We start from the raw sequence: 23,583 nt of genomic DNA, 5'->3' as shown, positions 1-23,583 counted from the left end.
ATTCATGATTTATATATGTATGTATGTGTAGAAAAATAGGAAAAAAGATGAAAATTGTAGAAACCGGTTGACCCGACGGTCGAACCGGGAATCGATCATCATACCGGTTCAACTAAAAAACCGGTTTTTAAAACATTGATCAAAACTCATTAGAAATTGACCAAATGACAAGTATATTATTTATTTGAAAAATATCACAAAATAACAAGTATCAAAACTCATTAGAAATTGACATGTGGCAAAATTACATTCATTTATTATAGTAGATGCTAGTTCGATATCATATACATGAAAAGGATTACGCGGAAATATACATATATGAAAATTTATGTGTTGCTAAATAAAAGGAGTAGAAAATAAAATTAAGACAGAGGCTGACATGTCTAAGGTTAATATAGAAATCTTTTAGAATAAAAAAAGTAAACAATTATGCAAATAAGTAGACCTAGAAAATGTGTCGTGTTATGTCATGTCAAAACATTAAACGGGTTGAGAGATCTCGACCTAATCCGATTCGTTTAATTATCATATCGTATCGTGTCAACCCGTTTATTTTCATGTTGAGCCGGTACGGGTTGTAAGTTAAGATTTAGGTGTCGTTTGTTTTTCCGAAGCGAAAATGTCTGAAGTCTGCGGACCACCTCTGCAACCCTATGTAGCAGAGAGGGATCAAACGGTTGCAACATGTAATAAAAAGTATGTTTGTTTTTTAACCTCTGCAGACTGCTGCAATAAGTTAAAGTAAGGTGTGAAGATATTTGAAACATATGATCAAGTGTTGCGCCACACAGCACACGCGCAACAGTTTTTAAGTCAGAAGTCTTCTGAAAAACAAACAATTGCGAAGGGTCAAGTGTTACGCGTGTGCTGCGCGACGCAACAATAAGTGGTCATAAGTGTTTTTAAAAAAAAAAAAAAAAAACAAACATCACCTTAGACCTTGTAAATGTGTTGTGTAGACCTTGTAAATGTGTTGTGTAATGTTGGTTCTAAACACTAAAGTGTTGAAAGAGTGGAATTTGGAGAGATAGAAAGACAAAATTCATAGTTAGTTTTGAGGGGAAAATGAAAAGAATAAGGCTGCTTGGTATGGGTACTAACGCCATGGAGGAGGTTGAGGTGGCACATCCTCCATGTCGTGGCCACACAGATGAACACTGCCCTCTTATACGAGACATTAACTGATGTGGAGAAGGTAACACAAAGGAACGCCCGATGGAGGACCAAAATCTAACCCAAGAGGCTACGTGACCAACATATTTCTTCATTTAATTTCATTAAAAAATTTTTGTGTACATTTAATTTTTTTTAAAAAATAATAATAAAGTGGTGTGGTGGATATTTTCTAGCAAATATGGTATCATGTGGAGAGTGACATGACATGTGAGGTAACAAAAAAAAATTGGTGTGGAGAGTGTGACTAAGGGCATCCACAATGAATTGAACTCCATAAAGTTTCAATGGATTACCACATCATCTTTCTACAATCTATACAGTTATATCATTTTTTCCTACAATGCATTAAACTCTACAAAATTCAATAGAATGTTACAAAATGTAATTTATAATAAATATTTAAGAATTAAAAACTTTTCTTTATCCCATTGAAAAGTTCAATGACCATTGAACTTCAAATCCATTGATTGTCAAAGTAACATCTCACAATGGTAGAGTTTCATCTATTGAAGTCACCATTTATGGATACTCCTAATCAAACTCGTTTATCACATGTCGAGTTGGTATCAAATAAGTGTATGGTGTTATTTTTTGCGTAATTTGTCATCGATTCTATTCCGGAATGAAAAGAAAAGAGCCACTCATTAACGAATCAAAATCAATATATTTGAAGGAAGGAATCGCATTCCATGTATGATTTATTCCTTTCTTTAAAGAGTAACGATGTTTTTATTTATTCCTTGGGAACGACTAACGATTTATTACCGCCTACCCAACGCTCGTTTAAAGTTATTTTTATTTTTATTTTTTATTTTTTTGACAAGAACATGAACATGCATTACCCAAATTTTTCGGCATCGTATTCGTCTCTCCCAGAACGCAACACAGACTGCTGAAGCATCCTTTTATGTTAAACCTCTTTCGAACCTATATAAACCGCAGAACCCTGATTTCCATTCGCAATTTCTACAATTCAATCATCGACCCTATCTTCTCTGTATTTTCCCCCAAAATGAACCCCGATGACTCCCAAGAACCCGAATTCGACCCGCGTGTGCCGTCCGTCCCCGTCTCCTACCCAATCAAAACCTTAGAAGACTTGAAACTTCGTACATACTTCGATTCTTTCCATTTCCAGTTCAATAAAGCTTCTGTCCCTTTACGTCGCAGTGGTGTTGATGGTGTTTCGTTGCCGAATCGCCGGAGGATTATGGTGTGCCATGATATGGCAGGAGGGTACACCGATGATAAGTGGGTTCAAGGAGGGAGTAATGCTGATGCCTATTCAATATGGCATTGGTATTTGATGGATGTGTTCATCTATTTTTCGCATAGTTTGGTTACTTTGCCGCCTCCTGGTTGGGTTAATGCTGCTCATAAACATGGAGTCAAGGTATTTCTCATACGTTGACTTTTTACGAACTTTGAATAACTTAATTACCTGGAACAGTTTTCTGGTCTCTGATCATGGAGATGTGAGATCATTTCAAAATTTTGAAACTCATCAATCATTCGTAACAGGATCTGAAGTAAAATCAATCAGAAATCCAGGAGAAAAACCATTAAACAAAATTATTCTGGAATTTCTGAATAATCAACATTTTTAATTTCTCTCTCCGAGATGCATATTACTTCTTTAGCTGTAGCTTTCTGTTGTGATCTTATCCTCAATATATGTAAGATTGGAGTCCTAAAATCCGGAACAGTTTCTAATTGTTTACAGAACTACAGGTCCTGGGAACTTTTATAGTAGAGTGGGATGAAGGAAAACTGATAGCAGATCAGTTTCTGGCATCAACTACAGTTGCTGACATGTATGCTGAGCGTTTGTCTGAGCTTGCTGTTGCATTGGGCTTCGATGGGTGGCTGGTAAGTAACATCGTATTCATAATCATATATCAGATAACTTTCCATTCTTCAAGATGATGATTTGTTGACATAGCTAGAACATGTATCTTGTTTCACCCTGTTTTGACAGATAAATATGGAGGTCAGTTTGGATATTGAAAAGATCCCCATTATGAAAGAATTTGTCAGTCATTTAACAAAGGTTATGCATTCTTCAGTACCTGGATCTTTAGTAATCTGGTAGGTGTTTCCAGTATTATAATTGTTTTTTTTTTCAAATTGTATACTCTGTTGTTTTTTAAGCTGAAACATGTGATATATGGCTATATGGCTATATGTATGTAGGTATGACAGTGTTACAACTGAGGGTCAACTTAATTGGCAAAATCAATTGAATAACTACAACAAACCCTTTTTTGATATATGTGATGGCATATTCACAAACTATTCCTGGACGGTATTCTATCATTATCTTCCTTTTTTATTAATTATTTTGTTTACATGTTCTACCTTTTTTTTTTAAGGATGTTATGATATGTACAATGTAGGAAGATTATCCAAAGTTGTCAGCTGCTGTTGCTGGTGATAGAAAGTTTGATGTGTACATGGGAATCGATGTTTTTGGTAGAGGCACTTATGGTGGTGGACAATGGACGGTATGTAGCTTATTTAATTTTCAAGATCCGTAATTTTTTTTTTTAAATTTCATTTTTGTAATTGCCAATATGTTTTGCATAATAGGCAAATGTGGCACTTGATGTAATAAAGAAAGATGATGTGTCAGCAGCCATATTTGCTCCTGGATGGGTTTACGAGACTAAACAACCCCCCGATTTTCAAACTGCTCAAAATCGGTATTACATTTCTCTATTATTTTTATTTTTAACTTTTAGCTCTTATTTAATTTGTGGTTACTTATATATATATATATATATATATATATATATATATATATATATATATATATATATATATATATATATATATATATATATATATATATATAATGTATTTTAGGTGGTGGAGTCTTGTTGAAAAATCATGGGGAATAACACGAAGTTATCCTAACGTTCTTCCATTTTACTCAAACTTTGATCGGGTACATACTAAGCATAGTTTCAATCCTATACTCATGATAACAACATACTAATATTTGTTTACTGATAATAAACATAACAGGGTAATAGTTACCATTTCTCTGTTGATGGAAAATCAGTTTCAGATGCTCCTTGGAACAATCTTTCAAATCAAAGCTTTCAGGTAACATATTTTTGTGATTACTTTTATCCTTATCATCATATCTTACAATATGATATCTTTCTTTTAAATGTCATTTTTGTGTTTTGACAGCCTGTTCTTGAGTTTTCTGGAGATACCACGACTGAAACGATTCAAGCATCCGTTGAGTAAGTTAACAAATATATAAAAATTCTAAACCTTTTATTTTGGTAATGTACAATTTAATGATTTATACTTTTTCATTTTTAGTTTGAAGGAAGCATCTTATAGTGGAGGAGGGAACATTACATTCAAAGGAGCCCTTGAAGATGGTGCTTATTTGAAAAAAAGAATCTTTCAAGGAGAAGTTCATATGGGGGATTCTCCAGTTCACTTTACATACTCTGTAAAATCAGATGGGAGCTCTATGATTGGTCTTTCTCTTGAGTTTACAAACACCATGAACATGGAAAACAAAACATCAATTCTTCTTGCATCATCTGGAGATACATTACTCACCATGAACCAGTTTTCAAGCAAATTTGACAGTGTGATAATGCCACGTCATGTGAAGAAAACATCATCTGGATGGGTGATACAAGATAGCAGTGTCACAATGGTGGGGTCCACATTAACCGGTATCCATGCTGTATGCTATAAAACCTCATCCAAATTAAGTTCATCATCGGAATACTATTCCATTCTTGGTCATATTTCCATCAAATCTCCACCACAAAACATGAGTTTCCCACCAGCCTCGGAATGGAATGTCAAAAGTCAAAATGTCAACTGGAAATCTGGTTCGGTTTCTCTCAAGATTCTATGGACATTGAACAGCGGTGTGTCTCCTGGGTTTTCCAAGTACAATGTTTATGTGGAAAATGAAGAGGGTAAATTGGTAAAATCATCAAACTTTCTTGGAGTGGCATCAGTGGAAGCTTTTTATATATCTGACCTTTTGGTGCCAGCTGGCATTTCAAGCCTTAAATTTATCATCCAAGTTTGTGGGTCCGGTGGGGCTTCTCAGGAACTTGTGGATTCTCCCTTTCTTCGGTTGCAAGTTGAAGGTTCGTAGAATACATAGCTTTTTTTTTTATGTTCATGTTTTTAATAAAAAGAAGTTAATTCTATAACTGGTATAAGTTATGTAGTTGTTGTAACAGGAAATAGCAATGTTGTTGTAACAGGAAATATCAATGTACTTTCATAGATTTGTGTATTAGTATTATATAGCATCCTACTTTAATCTATTCTAATATATCATTCTACTTTCAATTTTTTCTTATTATGGTATTATACTTTGAGAAATCTATTATTGGGTAGATTTTTCTAAGTACAATGCTCTAATAGAATTAAATGAAGATAAAATGCTATCGTAAACAAATCAATGAAAGCACATTGCTATTTCTTTAATCCTTGAATATATCTCTAAAGAATTAACTGAAAAATATGAGAAATCATTATAGAAATTAGAAAGAAGTAGAATATTGGAGTTGGGCACTACCTTTTTTTCGACATTAAATGAGAACCAAAAAACTTTTTGGTTATGTTTACTGTTTGCAGAAGAAACCAAACCCTAAACAGGGTAATATTGTCTTTTTAAAGTTAAAAGTTAAAACCAAACCCCACATTTGGAAGCATTACCCCTCGAGCCCACCACACTCAAATGCCTACAAAGATTTACTATTATTTACTTCTTCTTTTTTTTTTTAATCCTTGAAAACAAATTAAAAAAAAAAACAATTGACTAATGAAGGTGAATCATGTCTGTTTCCAAATTTATATTTTTCTATTCTGTCAGACTTTTCTTCATTTTTGTCCTCAATAGTAATATATCATCATTACTTGGCTTTCTTTTATTCATGGCAATATTTGGCTTTGTGATGATTTTGTCACCTTTTGAAGTATTTAAATAGTGGTTAATAAAATGCACTGAGTAAAAAAGTACACGAATCATCCCTGTGGTTTACCCCAATCTATGCATTGCGTCCCTATGTTTTGTAATTCACTCAGACCTTCCATTGTTATTTTGAAAAATTGCATGCTTCACCCCTGGCTTTAAATTCCCCACATGCAGGGGCATTTTAGTCATTTATTTTGAAAACCCTCTTAGACAAAGGCACCATTGCCCACACTTGTCTTTGGTTCCTCCATCCTCCTTCATCTCTGTTCTGTGGTTTTCCTTGTAAGAAGGAGAAAAAAATGCAAGAATATGCAATTGTGGAGCAGAAGCAGTGATCCAAACTTCATGGAGCAAGGACAACTCAGGAAGGCGGTGTTTCTATGGTTGTATCAATAAGGTATCATCGATTGCATCCTTTGTGTGAAATTTGTAAAAAACCCTAAAATATGTGAAATTTTCAGGGACCAAATTGCAAGTTCTTAGGCTGGGTTGATGAGCAGATGTGTGGTTGTAAGGAGTCCATCCACATTAAGCTTGAAGAAAAAAATCTGAAATTGAAGATTTATCTTGGTTTAAGCTGGATTATTTTTGTGTGCATCCTTGTATACAGATTGTAATGTTACTTGGATCTTTACCTATGTTAGGTTTATGTGGAAAATGAAGAGGGTAAATCAGTAAAATCATCAAACTTTCTTGGAGTGGCGACAATGGAAGCTTTTTATATATCTGACCTTTTTGTTGCCAGCTGGCATTTCAAGTCTTAAATTTATCATCCAAGCTTGTGGATTCTCCCTTTCTTCGGTTGCATGTTGAAGGTTTGTAGAATATGCTGCTTTTTCATGTCGTCCTTGTTTTTAATAAAAAAAAGTTTGTTCTATAACTTGTATAAGTTATGTAGTTGTTGTAACAGGAAATAGCAATGTACTTTCATTGATTTGTGTATTGTGTATTATATAGCATCCTACTTTAATCTGTTCTAATATATCATTCTACTTTCAACTGTTTTCTTATTGGGTAGATTTTTCAAAGTACAATGCTCTAATATGAATAAATGAAGATAAAATGGTATCATAAACAAAACAATGAAAGTAGATTGCTAGCTCTTTAACCCTTGAATATATCTCGTATAGAAATAACTGAAAATATGAGAAATCATTATACAAAATAGAAGGAAGTAGAATATTGGTGTTGGGCACACCTTTTTTGCGACATTAAATGTGAACCAAAAAACCTTTTTGGTTGTGTTTTCTGTTTGCAGAAGAAACCAAACTCAAAACAGGGTAATAATGTCTTTTTAAAAGTATAAAGTTAAAACCAAACCAAACATTTGGAAGCATTACCCCTCGAGCCCACCACATTCAAATGCCTACAAAGATTTACTATTATTTACTTCTTCTTTTTTTAATCCTTGAAAACAAATTACAAAAACAAATATTGATTAATGAAGGTGAATCGTGTCTTTTTCCAAAATTTTAATTTCTATACTGTTGAATTTTCTTCTTCTTTGTCCTCAATAGTAATCTATCATCGTTACATGCCTTTCATTCATGGCAATATATGGCATGTGAGGATTTTGTCACCACGTAACGACTTGCCTTTCATTTTCACCCATGCAAATATTTGGCTTGTGATGATTTTGTCACCTTTGGAAGCATTTAGATAGTGGTTTCAAATGCAATATTATATTGTATATTTTTATCTCCAATGATGATTCTCCTATTAACCTTTTCAATCCCACACCCACTCAGTTTGACTATTTCTGTTTTTATTAGTAAGATTTGACTAGTAATTCCAAGCATTTGATATGCCTTGGGCGCTGTGAACTTGTGTTGTGTCCCACATGTTTCATGATGCATTCTTGACCAGAAACCTCTCGTTTCCCTTCCTTTCCTTGTTTATGCTGTTTTGATTTTTGATTTTTTATTTTTTTTTAAAATGATTTGGTCATTAATTAAACTATAGAAATGAGGAATCTTTTAGTAAGTTCACTTGCACTTGTATTCACTGCTTTTATCCTTTTTCTAATTCATTTGGATTTGTTTGAATAATTGGATAGGTTTTATCTTCATTTTATATTAAAAAAATGTAGACCACAAGTGAAGTCATAGACGTTGTTTTGTTTACATTTGTCATTAACACATTACTCCACCCACCACCCACTCCACGTGAACAACCTCTCTTGATCACGTTCTAAACATACCTCAAACTTGTACTTTTATGCATCCATACAGTACAAGTCTTTAATGCACGAAATGTCTTGCAGTTTTCTATATGCCTCACTATCTACACTTGTCCCATGATCATATTTAATAAACAAAGTTTAGCCTTCAGTTTACTGTTGTTTTGAAGTTTCTATGATTGGCATTCCACAAAGAAACTTAGTAATTAAAGTCTAAAGATGCTTTTGTTAAGTCCTTTTTAATATATTTCTTATGGATTGAGAAGAATTAAGAGATCAGGGCTCATATATATGTATTTTTTACGAAAAAATAACACACTTTCAAATAATTACGCGTTTAACGAAAATCGAGGCGTTGATATTTCTTATTTATTTATTTATTTATTTGTATAGTTTTTAATTGTGCCACATGCTAGAGTTGACTCCATTAAACCTCCCCATGTTTTCAAAAACATTTACCTGCTCTTTACTTGCTTTTGTTTTTTTTTTGTCTTGCACTACTTCTAACTTCTAATAAAAACAAAACCCAAGTGGGTACTACTCTCTTTCACACGTTTACACACCCATGCAAAACACACAAAGAAGGAACTGTTAACTGTAAACACTTTAAAGAAAAGTCTAAGTTAAAGATCTAAAAGATACTTGTATTATAATTAAACCACTTTAAATAATGTTTATCATCATGCCCACAGAGAAGAAGACTCTCTCTTTAGTACTGTGTCGTACTGAATTACATTGTTACAAGTAAAGTTCAAGTATTGTTCCTGATGTTGATGATGATGATGATGATGATGGTTGATGATGGTATTACTATTATGCATACACGAGTATGACATGTCATCTGAAGAGACGCCATCCTCTGTTAACAGATTGCTGTACGCAGGATGACCTGGCAAGACACCATCGGCGGATACTGCAGACTCTTGTTGCACTTGAATGCATAGCATATCTGCCTGAGCCATTGCCAGCTGCATTTGCAACTGTGAAACCTGACTCTGTAAGTACGAAATTGCCCCTACACATCCGTAAACAGGATCTCTCATTCTTGCATTCGCTTCATACACCAGGCTGCTTACTGCATCCGCTCTTTGACAAACAGGAAGCTCCTAAATTTTGTGACAATTTTATCAGCTTAGTTTTATTTAAATATGATTTATATGAAGTGTACATGTATACACTGTGCATTTTAAGGATGTTACTTCTGTCTTCCAGTGCCATGAGCACACAGATGTAACATCCTTGAGATAAAGATGTTGTGGGGTGGGGGTACCTGCAACATCTTGCTAACATTGCTAGCACCGAAGATCTTGTGAACGATTGCAAATTTGTGGGGTTCATCCGATGAAAAATAGGGAGCAAAAATGCAGTCTTTGGCACATCTTCTTCGCAGTAGTTTGCATGAAGCACATGGAGAATTCCCTGGTGCCATTGTGTGTGTGTGTGTGTGTGTGTGTGAGAGAGAGAGAGAGAGAGAGAGAGAGAGAATAGAAGAAGAAGAAGAACAAGCAAGTTTTTGAGGGGATATGTGAAGAATGGAAGTGAAGTCTTTGTGTATTATTTATATTAGTGGCAGGTGTGTGAGTTGTAGCTTTGATGGACGCGTTTACTATTGTAATTACTATAACAACTAATATTTAAATATGATTATTATTACTATAACGATCTATTAGAAGATTATAGATGTGGGAGACTTTGAGTACGCTTTGGGTGATATTTAACTTATCTTAGTTATTTTTTTAAATTATCTAATAAATCTATAATAAATACAAAGGATTTATGTCATATTTAGACAACTATGTCTTAATTACTATTAACTTGTGAAGTTTCTAATATGAAGGCGTTTGCCTTTAAACTTAAAGTTTCGGTTGTACTTGGTATTTGGTCATTTCCACATTGATTAATTTGTTTCGGGCTCGACAAAGATCATTGACTAAATGTTCACATACTATCCACATGGACCATTTGTTTAGTTTTCATTTTCTTAAATTTCAATTTTTTATGTCACGTGTCATATTCTTATGCGTTTTGACACATATAGTTTTGTGATTAATTCTTTCTATTTGTCATTTTGTGGTAATTTTCGATTTTTCTTAATTAACTATTCTAAATTTTAGATTATAGAAAGTAATTAATATGTCATTAATTTGTTTTTTTATATTTTCAAATTTTAATATGTTTCTTCAATGTACCTGATTTTACAATAGAAAATATATAAAATTTGATAATTCTCTTTACCACTTTTATATTTTAATAATTCTCTTTACCACTTTTCTATTTTAATTTATTGATTTTCTATTTTCTTCGAGTGTTGCCTGGACTATTCGAAAAAAATGATGTATTTTCAAACCTAAACGTAACTAGAAAGGGCTAATGTCATCGTCACTTCTCTCGTTGAGGTTTTTGTTAATTTATTAATACAACTTTTTTTTTAATTATTATTATTATTATTATTATTATTTGCAATTTTAAGAATTTTATTGTCTTTTTCGGTTGGTTGGTTGTTGTAGTTAACTTTGGTTATTGTGATTGTTATTTGTAAGGGTGAGCAATTATTTGTAAGGGTGAGCAATTGGTCGGTCCGGTCGGATCGGATCGAACCGGAATTAATGTCGAATCGAGATCAATTTTCATCAGGCGGACCCATTTTCGGTTCTTAATATTGTCCTATGAACTATGAAGGTCTCAAATCCTAACACTTGTGTATGAATCTAATAGAAACGCGAAATAATAACACAACTATTCAACAAATAAAAACCCATTTTATTTGTTGGGTTTTTATGTTTAAGCACAATGATTCAGAAATAACATATATTCTGAATCTTTTCCAAGAACTCGCCAGAAACTTTCAGATCTTTCTACATAACTTCTCTCATAGATAATACAATATAAATAATCAACACTCAACTAATGAGAGCAGCTAGTATAAATAATAGTCTAACCTAACTGATTATCAGACTACCCCCATTGGTAGGATATTGGCGAGCGGCTTGTTGGTAATTAATTAAAAAAAATTCAATAACTTTTGGTGAACTAGGTTGCCGCCACAATCCAGCTCACAAACGCTCACATAAGTAATTCTAAGTCACGTGTTATCAAATGAGAGGGTGAATATATATTCTTTGGATAAGGGTATATATTTTTTTGGATAAAAACCATTATCTAATAAAATCCAACATTATCTTAGAAAAAAAAATTAAAAAAAAAATATCAAATTTGCTATTCTTTTCTCTATAAATAGAGTATAATATCGATATACTTCATATCTCATCTCAACTTTTCATTTCTAAACCCTTTTGATTTCTTTGATAACATGGATCCAAATTTCGTTTTAAATCTTGACGATTCTCAAGATTATCAAAACTTTCAAAGCTAAGAAACCTCACAGCTTTTCGCAAATCCCAATCAATTCCCTATAACTGAAAATATTCAAACCTCACAAAATACCGGAAAAAACCCAAGAGACAATAAATAGGATGCTGATGAAGATATCGCTTTAATGTCAGCCTATTGTATCGTTAGTGAAGATGAGTGTCGTGGGAAAAAACAAAAGAAAACATCAATACGGGCACGAGTGAAGGAGCTATATGATGCAAATCAAGCAAAAAACTCATGAAAACTTGGTAACAGGAACATAGCTCAAATGAAAGGTCGTTATAAACGACTTAATGAAAATGCCAGCAAATGGGTTGGTGTTTACCGAGAAACATATAGAAAAAGAAGAAGTGGAATGAGTATGAAAGATGTTAAGAATGAAGCTCATAAATTATATGAGACAAATGGAAACAAGTTCAATGACACGATTTTTTTTAACGAGGTTATGTGTAAACATCGAAAATGGGATTTACAGCTAGATCATGATGCGACACGATCACGTCCTAAAAATGAAGTGGGTGGTGAAGAAAGTGGTGGTAGCACAAAAAGATCAAGGTCTACTGAAGAAGGAGACAATTGTGTCCAATCCAACACAGAAGGGGCAAATATTAGTGGTTCAACAATTAAATGTCCAACAGGTAGAGATGCGGCTAAAAGAAAAGAAAAAGGTAAGTCCTCTAACAACGAAATTGTTGAAGAACTTCGTGCAATGAGGCTTAGTAGAGATAGTGAAGTAGAAATCATGAGAAAAAGACTTGACTTGGATCAACAAAAGGTGCAAAAAATGGAAGAAATTGAGAAAAAAAAAAGATGAAAATGAGCTAATGAAGATGCAACTTGTGCATTTCAACACACTCCTACAAAAAGTGTCCTTGTCACGAAGAAAACATGAAAAGCTTTCTAATGTCGAAATTTTATGGAAACTAATTACAGTTTAGTGTATGTTGTATTTTCATTATACTTTTAATGTATTTGTAAGATATTTTATCATGTATTTGTATCTCATGGTTTTAATGTATTTATAAGATATTTTATCTTGTATTTGTATCTCATGCTTTTAATGTATTTGTAATATATTTTATCTTGTATTTGTAATATATTTTTAGTGTGCGTTTATTGAATGTAGAGTTGTCGTTGTCATCTTTACTAAACATAGAGTTGTCGTTATCACCTTTATTAAATGTAAAGTAGTCGGTATCATCTTTATTGAGTGCAGAGTCGTTAGTATCATCTTATCATCTACGAAATCTGACATTATCTTATGTCCAATGCAAGACTTAATCCCTTAAATCTTGAGCCCATTTGCTCCAAAAGAGCTTATAACACTAAAATCATCCTAAATATTGATGCTTTTTTTAGACTCGCATGTCTGATGCAAGTCTTGGACTCACTTAGGTCAAAATGAGGTTTCATGACCAAAATCTTATTCATGGCTCAAACAAACCACCAAACTTCAGATCTAAACCATAAACTACCTCAAATAATCCAGTGATTCATAAAGTTGCAACCTTTATGAAGTCTCACCATCCCATCCAATAAGATCAAGAAGAAAATGAGACAAAATGCAAAATCTAGCACTCTATAATCAAAAAGGTGGAACCTTGAACACTTACAAGGGTCCATAATTGAGCTAGGAAGGGAGATAGGGACTCTCTTGCTGATACTTGGCTTACGCCTTTTTGCTTCTTCCTTCAAGACCTCTCAAAAGCACTTAAGAAAGCTTCAACAATAGAGAAAAATGAATTAGGGTTTCTTTTGAGTTGAAGAGGGTGGTGGAGGCTGAGGGTGAGCAAACCCTAGCCTCCTCATTTCTTTAAATAGGTGCAAAACCCGAAAAATTAGGGTTTAAGACGTCAGCGGCAGCCACGCCATGGCCTTCCTTGCCATGTCGTGGCGAGTCAAAAAGACTTGTGGCTGGAAAATGTCTCGCCACGTCGTGACCATCTTTCCCACGTCGTGGCGACTCATGAAACTTCAAATCTCAAATTAAAATAAAACATACCTCAAGACCGGATGTTACATATCTTTAATCATTTATAAATTTACTAAATTATTTTTTTAATTATTAGAAACGTTCATCTAATACAATACCTTAATATGTATTTTTTTTATCAAAAGTTTTTTTTCAATGAAATATTAAACTATAATCAATTTTTCTTGATAGTTGTTTATAAATTATTAGTTATAACTAAAAAGTTTTTTTAGTTACTTTTATAGAGTTTGCTAAAATTTAAGTTATATATTTTTTAAAATGTTTGCTTTTTAAAAACCGAATTATAAAAATCAATCTAACTGAATTGTAATTTGGTTGGATCAGATCGGATTTGAATTTAGTTTGGACTATTTGGATCCATGTTTTGAAAATCCAAATTTATTTGGATTTACTTATCGGATCGGATCAAACCGATCCATCCAAACTAACGCCCCTAAATTATAGCTATTAAATTTGATTTTTAATTACATAAGATAAATAATAAGATATAATATTAAAATGAAATAATCGGAAGATATATAATATAATACATAATCTGAAAAGTGAAGTGAAGTGTAAGCCCTCTAATACCTCAAATTATTACTATTAATTTTTTAATATTTTGTTTTCACTTCCAGTCCATGCACACGTACACATGGAAGACGAGTAGTTATTTAATATAACTAATAAGAGGAGACACCTTGTTTGCATAGGAATGGTAATTTGCGTACTCCTAAATCATAATGAAAAAAAAAAGAAAAAAAGGCTAATCGTGTATATATACTTTTAGTGTTAAAATGGGAAATAAATGGGCTGCCATCCATCAGTCTTGGGCCTTGGCCCGAGTTTGACTAGTTTGTTCATTGAACTTACTAGTTACTACAGCATTTAAGCAAAAAGACGTGAAGATATGTATTATGTTAAATTTGAACAGACCAAAAATTTGGATATACACCGATAACTCAATTATGTTTTCCCAGTGAATAATTAAATCAGTTTTTACAAGATGAAACCACAAGACACCATTTTTCATCCAACATGAAACCGAACACACCATCATCATGGCCATTGTTATATATAAGAAATGGGCATAACATAGACGAATAGTGTAGTGGCAGATCTAAAAAAAAAAGTTGGGACGTATCATTATCAGTTTAACTAGAAAAAAAAATCGACAAAACTGTAGAAATTGTCTCTATGGTTTGCCGATTTCTTTGGATAAGGTCTAAAACAAGTTTTCTAGCAAAAAACGTCTTTATTTTGAGTTTGAGCTATGAATTTGGTCTCTGCCGTTAGAGGCATGCCGTTTTCTTCCCCACATGCACTCGAGGGCATTTTCGTAATTTCATTTATGGGGACCAAATTGCAATCGAATGTTTTTCTATTTAACCCTCATTTGAACCCGTCTTCCCCAACGACTCTCACATTTTAAGGAAAAATGGTAACGATGGTAGGTTTATGTGGCAACGACTCTGTGGTGCACACCTTGTGGACTCCACTCAATCCAAGTGACGCTTCTACTCTTGCCCTCTACCGGTAAAGTGTTTTAATTTTTGTAATCAAACACTTTATTTTTGTCCTAATTTTGTGTTCTTCGTCTTTCAAAGGACTCAAAATGTCGATTCCTTGGATGGTTTAATCCAAGAATGTGTGGTCGTGCTAAGGCTATCATTTCTGGTCTACTGAAGAGAATGAACAATTTGAAGCTTCCAATGAAAGACGGCAGTGAGAGATTTAGAAGATGAAGTTCATAAATTGAGGTTTTACTTGTGTTGCAGTTGAATTTTTTTCTTGTTTTCTTGACGTAGAATTAGGGATTAGGGTTAAGTAAAAGTTAGTGGTTATGTTTTGTACTTATGATGCTTGTATGGTGTTGAGGTTTTTTTTGGGATGCTCTTATTTTGATGAATTGGCATATGTATAATGTAAAGGCCATTTCATGTACCTTGTGTCTTAAATTATAGGGAAATTGTCAGAAAAGTCCCAATATTTTCAGAAAAGTTACACTTTAGTCCCAATATTTTTTTTTGAACATTTAAGTCCCGATTATTTGTAAAAACATGATAATATGTCATTTCTTGTTAAAAGAAAAAAATGACTTTTTTGTAAACTTGAGCCAAAATGAAATAATCGGCACTTTTATGTTTAAAAAAAAATCTTGGGACTAAAGTGTAGCTTTCTTGAAAATATTGGGACTTTTCTGACAATTTTCCTAAATTATAATGTATGGAATATTTTGTTTTTGTAATTTTTGTTGTTGTCAAGATTGTAATGGTAATACAATACCTAAAATGGTGTAATTTTATCTTGTAAAGCTAATAAGCAAAGTACAATACCATAAGTGAATGTGACATCCCCATTTTCACGGTCATAAAAGACCGATTTGCTTATGCTTTATTTTCAAATCAGAGTAAGTTTTTAAAGAAAAGTGTTGCGGAATTTGTTACCAGAAAAACATGATAATTATGTTATCAAAGCATTTCCGAATAAATGTATTTTATTCATTTTAAAACTTTGGGATGTCGTCGTCAATACAGAAACATAAGCATAAACAGAACTTACATTCATTTACACTAGTGATCTACATCTCCTTAATCTCTCGGTGTAATGTAGTTTCATAACGACACATGTGATACAAATAAACTGAGTGGGTCGGGTTGGGAAACCTGGTGAGTACATAGGGTTTTCAACCCACAATAATCTAGTATTATGTTTCATCATCAAACAATTAACCCATTTACCCATCCTCATTATCTTCTTTATTCTTAAGTATCTTCTCTATGAATCGTCTATCCCTCATTATTTATTCCTAAGGATTGTCCTAATGAATAGGCATGAAGTCCATCGTTGCCAGGGTTTATTTAATAGGCACTAAGTCCATAGTTCCTAGGGTTCATCCAACAGGCGCTAAGTCCATAGTTGTCAGGGTTTATCTCATTTATCGATAGTATTATTTTCAGGAGTCCACCTGCAATACATGTCAATGCGTTTTTTAGAGTACATCGGGTGAACATATCGTTCACAACACCTACAGGTTGTGAGCCTGCTAGTGTTCCATCGGACCGTCTAGAATAGTCCGTGGTTGTCATCCATACTCTGCTAGATGACGGGGCCAACGCTTGGGTAAAGGTTTCTCTCATTTTTCACCTCTCACCCTCATCTCATGATCTGTGTCACCTTTCATCTCATCCTCCAACTCATCTTTCATCACACACCAACTATTTAATCTACCCATGTTCTACCCAACATATTTGTAGATATAAAATACATATATAGTTCAGATCTGAAGAAAAAATGTTTAGATCTGAAAATAAATACATATACAGGTTAGATCTGAAGAAAATGTTTAGATCTAAAAAGAAAATTAATATACAGTCCAGATCTGAAGAAAAAGTTTAGATATGAAAAGAAAATACATATACAGTTCAGATCTGAAGAAAAGAGTTTAGGTCTGAAAAGAAAATACATATATAGTTCAGATCTGAAGAAAAAAAAAAGTTTAAATCTTTCTTTCAGCATAGATCTTAAGATAAACATATAATATGCACACATAGCACGTAATTTATATAAAATACTTCATATCTATGTGTAAGATGAAAGTAACTATGCACTCACCTGTTAATGTGGTGATTCTGAACTCAGACAGCGCTTCGCTTCTTAAAAAAAATTAATTTCCTTCGACGAAACCAGGAGGTTTGCTGAAAACCGGGTTCTGCACGGGCAGAACTTCTGAGCCGAAAAACTCTTTTTTTCTCGGAGTCTTCGGGCGCTCCGGGGCTTTCTTGTTTCTTCTAGTGTTAGGGAAGTTTCCTAGGCTTGGGGGTGTTTAGGAGGTTTAGAGAGAGAGAGAGAGTAGAGAGATAAAGAAGTGTGAAATGGTGTGAGAAAGAAGGGCTGCCTCGCATCTTATTTATAGTCGGAGGCTGCTGTCTACGTTGCGTGTACCTTCGGTGGTACGTTGGGCGTTCCTCGGTACGCAGGGCATACTTCGATGGATGTTGGGCGTTCCTCGCATCTTATTTATAGTGGCTTCTTCCGGACCGAGGAATGCGAGACCGCGGGGCATTCATACTTCGTACGCAGGGCATACTTCGGTACGCGAGGCGTCCGATGGTACGTTGGGCGTAGTCCTCGCACCCAGCTCGCAAATTCCAATCCCGACTTCTAAAATTCGTAACTTTCGAATACGAGCTCCGTTTTCTACGTTCTTTATATCCACGCGTAGGCGGGACCGTACTCTACAACTTTCGTTTAGACTCCATCGGCAAATTTTGACTTTGTTTTTAAAGTTATATTTTTAACAGACTGGGACAGGAAAACTCCGTTAAAAATTCATAACTTCTTCATCCAACGTCCGTTTTCATCTGTCTTTTTACCGTTGAGCTACTATTAACGAGATATTCGATTCTTGTTTAGGTTGTGTTAGCTAAAAATCAGTCGATTTACTATTCGAACTCCGGGTTGCATACTGCTAAGCCGAAGCTTGGAAAAATCATAACTTCCTCATACGAAGTCATATTTGGGCGTTCTTTTTATGCACGCTCTCGGTTTAACGTATGCTACGACTTTCGTTTAGATCTCTATGGCTAAAAAGCACTTTATCATAAACTCACTTTTTACGTCACACAGTGTCGTGTCGGTTTTGTTGCGAAACTTCAACAGGTCATAACTTATTCGTTAGTGGCATTCTTTATATCTCTGGAATCCTTATCATGACCATTACAACTTTCTTCATAGATATCGGGTTTATCTAACATTTTATTTTTTACGCTTATTTTCATTCTTAATTTATTATATCTTTATAAACAAGTATATAAGCACATAATTAACATAATTCACATAAAATTCAAGTAATTCCTCTTTATTACATCAAAATGAGTTACATTTGTTGACCCTAACTATTACATCATCGCATCAATGCCTAGCCTCGAAACACGGGCGTTGCAATTCTCTCCCCCTTAGGATGATTCTGTCCCGGAATCATGCATCATCAAACAGATGTGGATAGCGACTCATCATGTCACTCTCTGTTTCCAAGGTGAGATTTAGCCTATTTGTATGTTTCCATCGCACAAGCACTAAGTCAACCATCTTGAGTCGCAATTTCTTCGTCTTACGGTCAACAATCGCCTCCGGCTCTTCAATTAGCCTCTTATTTTCATCCATCCTTAACTCAGAAAGTGGAATTATGTCGGGAACTTCTCCCGTGAACTTCCCCAAATAACACACATGGAAAGTGTTATGAGTACCATCTAGTTCTTCTGGTAGTTCTAGCTTGTAAGTTTTGTTCCCAATCCTCTGAAGAACTTTGAACGATCCAATAAACCTTGGACTCAACTTTCCCCTCTTTACGAATCTTATAAGTCCCTTCCACGGTGAGACTTTAAGCAAAACCGAATCTCCAACTTTGAATGTCATCGGTCATCTCTTCTTGCCAGCATAACTCTTTTGACGATCCTGAGTTGCTAACATCCTTTCCCTAATCACCTTTATCTTTTCAGCAGTCTGATAGACTATCGCGGGGCCCGTAAACTGCTTTTCTCCGGCCTCAAGCCAACATGACGGCGTACGACACTTCTGTCCATACAAAGCTTGATAAGGTGCCATCTTGATGTTCGAATGGTAACTATTGTTGTAGGAAAATTCTACCAGAGGTAAGTGCTCATCCCAGTTACCTTGGAATTCTAGGGTACATGCTCTTAGCATATCTTCCAGTGTTTGAATCGTTCTTTCGCTCTGACCATCAGTCTGCGGATGGTAAGCTATACTTAAACACAACTTCGTACCCAATTCCTCTCGTAGACTCCTCCAAAACCTTGACGTGAAACGACTATCACGATCTGATACAATCGTTAAAGAAACACCGTGAAGTCTTACTACTTCCTTCACACAAGCATTTGCAAGCTTATCCATAGACCATCTTTAATTGGCTTCTATGAAGTGTGCACTCTTAGTGAACCGATCAACGACCACCCAAATCATGTCGTAACCGTCCTTTGTTCTGGGCACTTTAGTGACAGAATCCATGGTGATGTCTTCCCATTTACCCATGGGTATAGGTAAATGTTCTAAACTCCAATATGGTTTCTGATGTTGTGCCTTAACTCTTGCACCTGTTACACACTCGGCCACATACTTTACAACATCGAGCTTCATCGTCGGCCACCGGTAGTAGGGTTTCAGATCCTTATACATCTTAGTGCTGCCGGAATGAATCGAGTACATGGTCTTGTGAGAATCTTCCATCAGAAGATCTCTTAGTCCTCCCGTCTTAGGTACCCAAATCCTATCTTGGAATACCCTCAATCCTTGACTGTTTGTACCGAACACTAACGTTTTGCCTAAACGTTCTTCTTTTCGGTCATTCTTATCTGAAGCTTCTTCTTGAGCTTTCTTAATGCTTTTCACACTCATTGAGACAACTTCTATTCTTAATGCTCTTGGCCTTTTTTCGTTCAAGGTTTTCTTTTCGACTTAGAGCATCAGCTACAACATTTGCTTTACCGGGGTGGTAAAGTATCTCACAGTCATAATCCTTGAGTAACTCTAGCCAGCGTTGTTGTCTCATGTTTAATTCCTTCTGATTAAAGAGATACTGGATACTCTTTTGATCAGTGAAAAATTTTTCACTTTGTGTCATAAAGATAATGTCTCCATATCTTTAGTACGAATACTACCGCTGTCAACCCCAGATCATGAGTGGGGTAGTTCTTTTCGTGCTCTTTCAGTTGTCAAGATGCATACGCTATCACCTTATTTCTTTGGGTCTAAGCACAAACCAAACCAACTCCAGATGCATTGGTATAGACTACGAAGTCTTCAACTCTGTCCTGGAATCATCAACAAGACAGGGCTTGTATAATAACTCCATACATTATCTCTTCATCCTACGTAATAGCCATAACTATTATGTTCCTTCGAATGGGTATCTAACTATTGGAATTCTTTTCTGCAGGCGGTGCTCGATCTTTCACCCGCTCTTTATCCCATGTTGGACTTTCAATCGTGACCTTAGAGTCACAATCTCGATCCTTATAAGTTCTTTCCTTCGATTACCATAATAAACTGATGGGTCATGTTCTAATGACCTCTCCTCGTATGATGCAATGCTTAGACTCACGTCTTTTAGAGTCAAATTCCAGAACGGAATATACCTTCCTTCATGTTCTAATGTGATATAATCACATTCTAGCGTGCAACACTTCTAGCTATAAGCTTCTTACTTTAACAACGACCGTGATACTTCTATTGATCGCTTCGATTATCTTTCACTTCAATCGTCTGGTTTAAGTCAGATGCTACATCGATCTTGGTTCCCTGAACCACGTAACATACTCATCTTAGTCGGACCGACATGATATGACCTTTAGGGTCGGAATAACAATCATCTTCTTAGTCATTAACGAAATGATGATAACGACATATATGAACAAAATGGAATCAATTACTAGCTTCTTGGTAACCCCGTGACCTTCCCCGATCCAAGTGTGAGCCGTGTGCTTCCGGTAGTATAGGCCTCTACTACCATTCACACCTACTCATACTCGTCCCAAGCATTGTCTCGCACATAATCATTTAACACATCAGATAACAAAACCAGGGTTTTATATTATTTCTTGAAACGATTACATAGGAGTTCAAGTTCACCCTATACCATGCCTCTAATAGGCTACACCACGTGGTACAATCTTCATGGCTACTTCATATCTTGACTTTCGGATATAAAATCCTCACTCGTGATTCCTTGCGTTGTCACCTTCTTCGTCAAGGATTTTCTGAGATGCTTTTTGGTTTTGGAGGTGCATTCGCTCTTGCTGTTTCATTTTTCTTCTGGCAGTCCCTAGATAAATGCCCTTCTTCCCTACATCCGTAACACACCTTCTTGCTACATATACATTCATTGGCGTAATGCCCAGTCCTTCCACATTTGAAGCAAGTCACCTCCCTTCCAGAGTGTTTATTTTTTCACTTCTCGCACCATTTTTCTTTACATCCTCCTTTGCCAGACTTTGAGAACATGTTGCTCTTGTTGGACCTTGAAGACCCCTCAAATTTCCTCTTCTTGCCAACTTCAACCTAGTTGGCGGTCCATCATTGAATATTTCTTCGACAGACTTAGCAACCCAGATGGTTGCCTCAAGAGTAGGTGCCTGGCGTACTGACACAGTAAGTTCGTCCTTACTTTATTGAAGTAAATGCCTTGTCTCTTCCATCTGTTGATCCAACATCATCCGCACCATTTCCTATACTCCTGCCATCGTGATTGGCTCAGGTGCAGCTGCTACTTCTAGTGCACGCTCAATCACTTGTGGCTCAGGCTACGGGTTACCGTTTCCAAATCCGCTTTGAGTGCTCACCATGTCGACCTATACACCAAAATCAGACGTTCGGTGTGTAGTGACGAGAATTTAGATAGAAATGATTTATTTACGATAGACGTATAAATCTCCTTATCACTCCGAAAAGTTATATGTCAGTTCTAATATTGTAATTAAACGTTTAGAAATCTGAACACATAAAGTTTCCAGATCCGGTCAGCAACAGACCATAGATCCGATCAAATAATAGCATATAAGGCGTCTTTATAGCTATAATATAAATCATTTAGCACATAAAAGTATTTTAGGCATCTTTCCTAAAATAAACTAGTGCTTGTGTCTAAAATATGGTAGACACTCATCTCACAATCATCGCTTAGCATTCTAAGTTTAAGTCTACAAATCCTACAAATTCCTAGTTCGCTTAAACTAATGCTCTGATACCAACTGTGACATCCCCATTTTCACTGCCAGAAAAGACCGATTTGTTTATGCTTTATTTTCAAATCAGAGTAACTTTTTAAAGAAAAGTGTTGCGAAATTTGTTCCCAGAAAAACATGATAATTATGTTATCAAAGCATTCCCGAAGAAATGTATTTTATTCATTTTAAAACTTTGGGACGTCGTCATCAATACAGAAACATAAGCATAAACAGGACTTACATTCATTTACACTAGTGATTTACATCTCCTTAATCTCTCAGTGTAATGTAGCTTCATATCGACACTTGTGTACAAATAAACTGAGTGGGTCAGGTTGGGAAACCTGGTGAGTACATAGGGTTTTCAACCCACAATAATATGGTTATTATGTTACATCATCAAACAATTAACCCATTTACCCATCCCCATTATCTTCTTTATTCTTAAGTATCTTTTCTATGAATCGTCTATCCCTCATTATTTATTCCTAAAGATTGTCCTAAGGAATAGGCACGAAGTCCATCGTTGCCAGGGTTAATATAACAAGCACTAAGTCCATAGTTTCCAAGGTTCATCCAACAGACGCTAAGTCCATAGTTGCCAGTGTTTATCTCATTTATCGACAGTATTATTTTCGGGAGTCCACCTGCAATACATTGCAATGGGTTTTTTAGAGTACATCGGGTGAACATATCGTTCACAACACCTACATGTTGCGAGCCTGCTAGTGTTCCACCGCACCGTCTAGAATAGTCTGTGGTTGTCATCCATACTCTGGTAGATGACGAGGTCAACGCTTGGGTAAAGGTTTCTCTCATTTTTCACCTCTCACCCTCATCTTATGATCTATGTCACCTTTCATCTCATCCTCCAACTCATCTTTCATCACACACCAACTATTTACATATACAGTTTAGATCTGAAGAAAATATTTAGATTTGAAAAGAATATATATATACAGTCCAGATCTGAAGAATAAGTTTAGATCTAAAAAGAAAATACATATGCAGTTCAGATCTGAAGAAAAGAGTTTAGCTCTGAAAAGAAAATACATATATAGTTCAGATCTGAAGAAAAAAAAAGTTTAAATCTTTCTTCCAGCCTAGATCTCAAGATAAACAGATAATATGCACACATAGCACGTAATTTATATAAAATACCCATATCTATGTG

The 23,583-nt window shown here is 35.0% G+C and overlaps 2 protein-coding genes across 3 annotated transcripts; one reads left to right on the top strand and one right to left on the bottom strand.

Moving 5' to 3' along the window:
• Positions 1-1,944: 1,944 nt before the first annotated feature.
• On the top strand, positions 1,945-7,150 carry LOC145161427 (cytosolic endo-beta-N-acetylglucosaminidase 1-like). 2 transcript variants are annotated; one of them, XM_079080938.1, is made up of 12 exons: positions 1,945-2,569; positions 2,908-3,045; positions 3,155-3,264; positions 3,370-3,481; positions 3,573-3,680; positions 3,766-3,878; positions 4,042-4,123; positions 4,204-4,284; positions 4,375-4,430; positions 4,513-5,309; positions 6,436-6,542; positions 6,607-7,150. In XM_079080938.1, the coding sequence occupies exons 1-12, from the start codon at positions 2,084-2,086 to the stop codon at positions 6,760-6,762; spliced, it is 2,346 nt and encodes a 781-aa protein (XP_078937064.1). In that variant the 5' UTR covers positions 1,945-2,083; the 3' UTR covers positions 6,763-7,150. The 2 variants fall into 2 exon arrangements, with proteins under 2 accessions (XP_078937064.1, XP_078937065.1); XM_079080939.1 differs by lacking the exons at positions 6,436-6,542; positions 6,607-7,150 and adding an exon at positions 6,320-6,429 and having other exon boundaries at positions 1,947-2,569.
• A 1,793-nt stretch (positions 7,151-8,943) lies between these two features.
• Positions 8,944-9,860, bottom strand: LOC145161429 (LOB domain-containing protein 12-like). Its single transcript, XM_079080941.1, has 2 exons — positions 9,595-9,860; positions 8,944-9,430 (listed from the first exon to the last, which is right to left on the bottom strand). The coding sequence occupies exons 1-2, from the start codon at positions 9,751-9,753 to the stop codon at positions 9,005-9,007; spliced, it is 585 nt and encodes a 194-aa protein (XP_078937067.1). The 5' UTR covers positions 9,754-9,860; the 3' UTR covers positions 8,944-9,004.
• Between the last annotated feature and the right edge of the window lie 13,723 nt (positions 9,861-23,583).

This window comes from Lactuca virosa, chromosome 2 (genome assembly GCF_052849685.1).
Source record: "Lactuca virosa cultivar CGN04683 chromosome 2, Lactuca_virosa_CGN04683_v6, whole genome shotgun sequence".
Classification (NCBI taxonomy): domain Eukaryota; kingdom Viridiplantae; phylum Streptophyta; class Magnoliopsida; order Asterales; family Asteraceae; genus Lactuca; species Lactuca virosa.
The sequence above is the reverse complement of the archived record's forward strand: the minus strand, read 5'-3'. Positions and strand labels throughout refer to the sequence as shown.

Bases quoted from the DNA above. Each gene is read 5' to 3' on its own strand.
- LOC145161427 (XM_079080938.1), top strand. From the start codon at position 2,084: ATGTTAAACCTCTTTCGAACCTATATAAACCGCAGAACCCTGATTTCC. The intron at 4,124-4,203 runs GTACATACTAAG...TAAACATAACAG, and splicing joins TTTACTCAAACTTTGATCGG to GGTAATAGTTACCATTTCTC. The intron at 4,285-4,374 runs GTAACATATTTT...GTGTTTTGACAG, and splicing joins TTTCAAATCAAAGCTTTCAG to CCTGTTCTTGAGTTTTCTGG.
- LOC145161429 (XM_079080941.1), bottom strand. From the start codon at position 9,753: ATGGCACCAGGGAATTCTCCATGTGCTTCATGCAAACTACTGCGAAGA. The intron at 9,431-9,594 runs GTACCCCCACCC...CACAAAATTTAG, and splicing joins ATGTTAGCAAGATGTTGCAG to GAGCTTCCTGTTTGTCAAAG.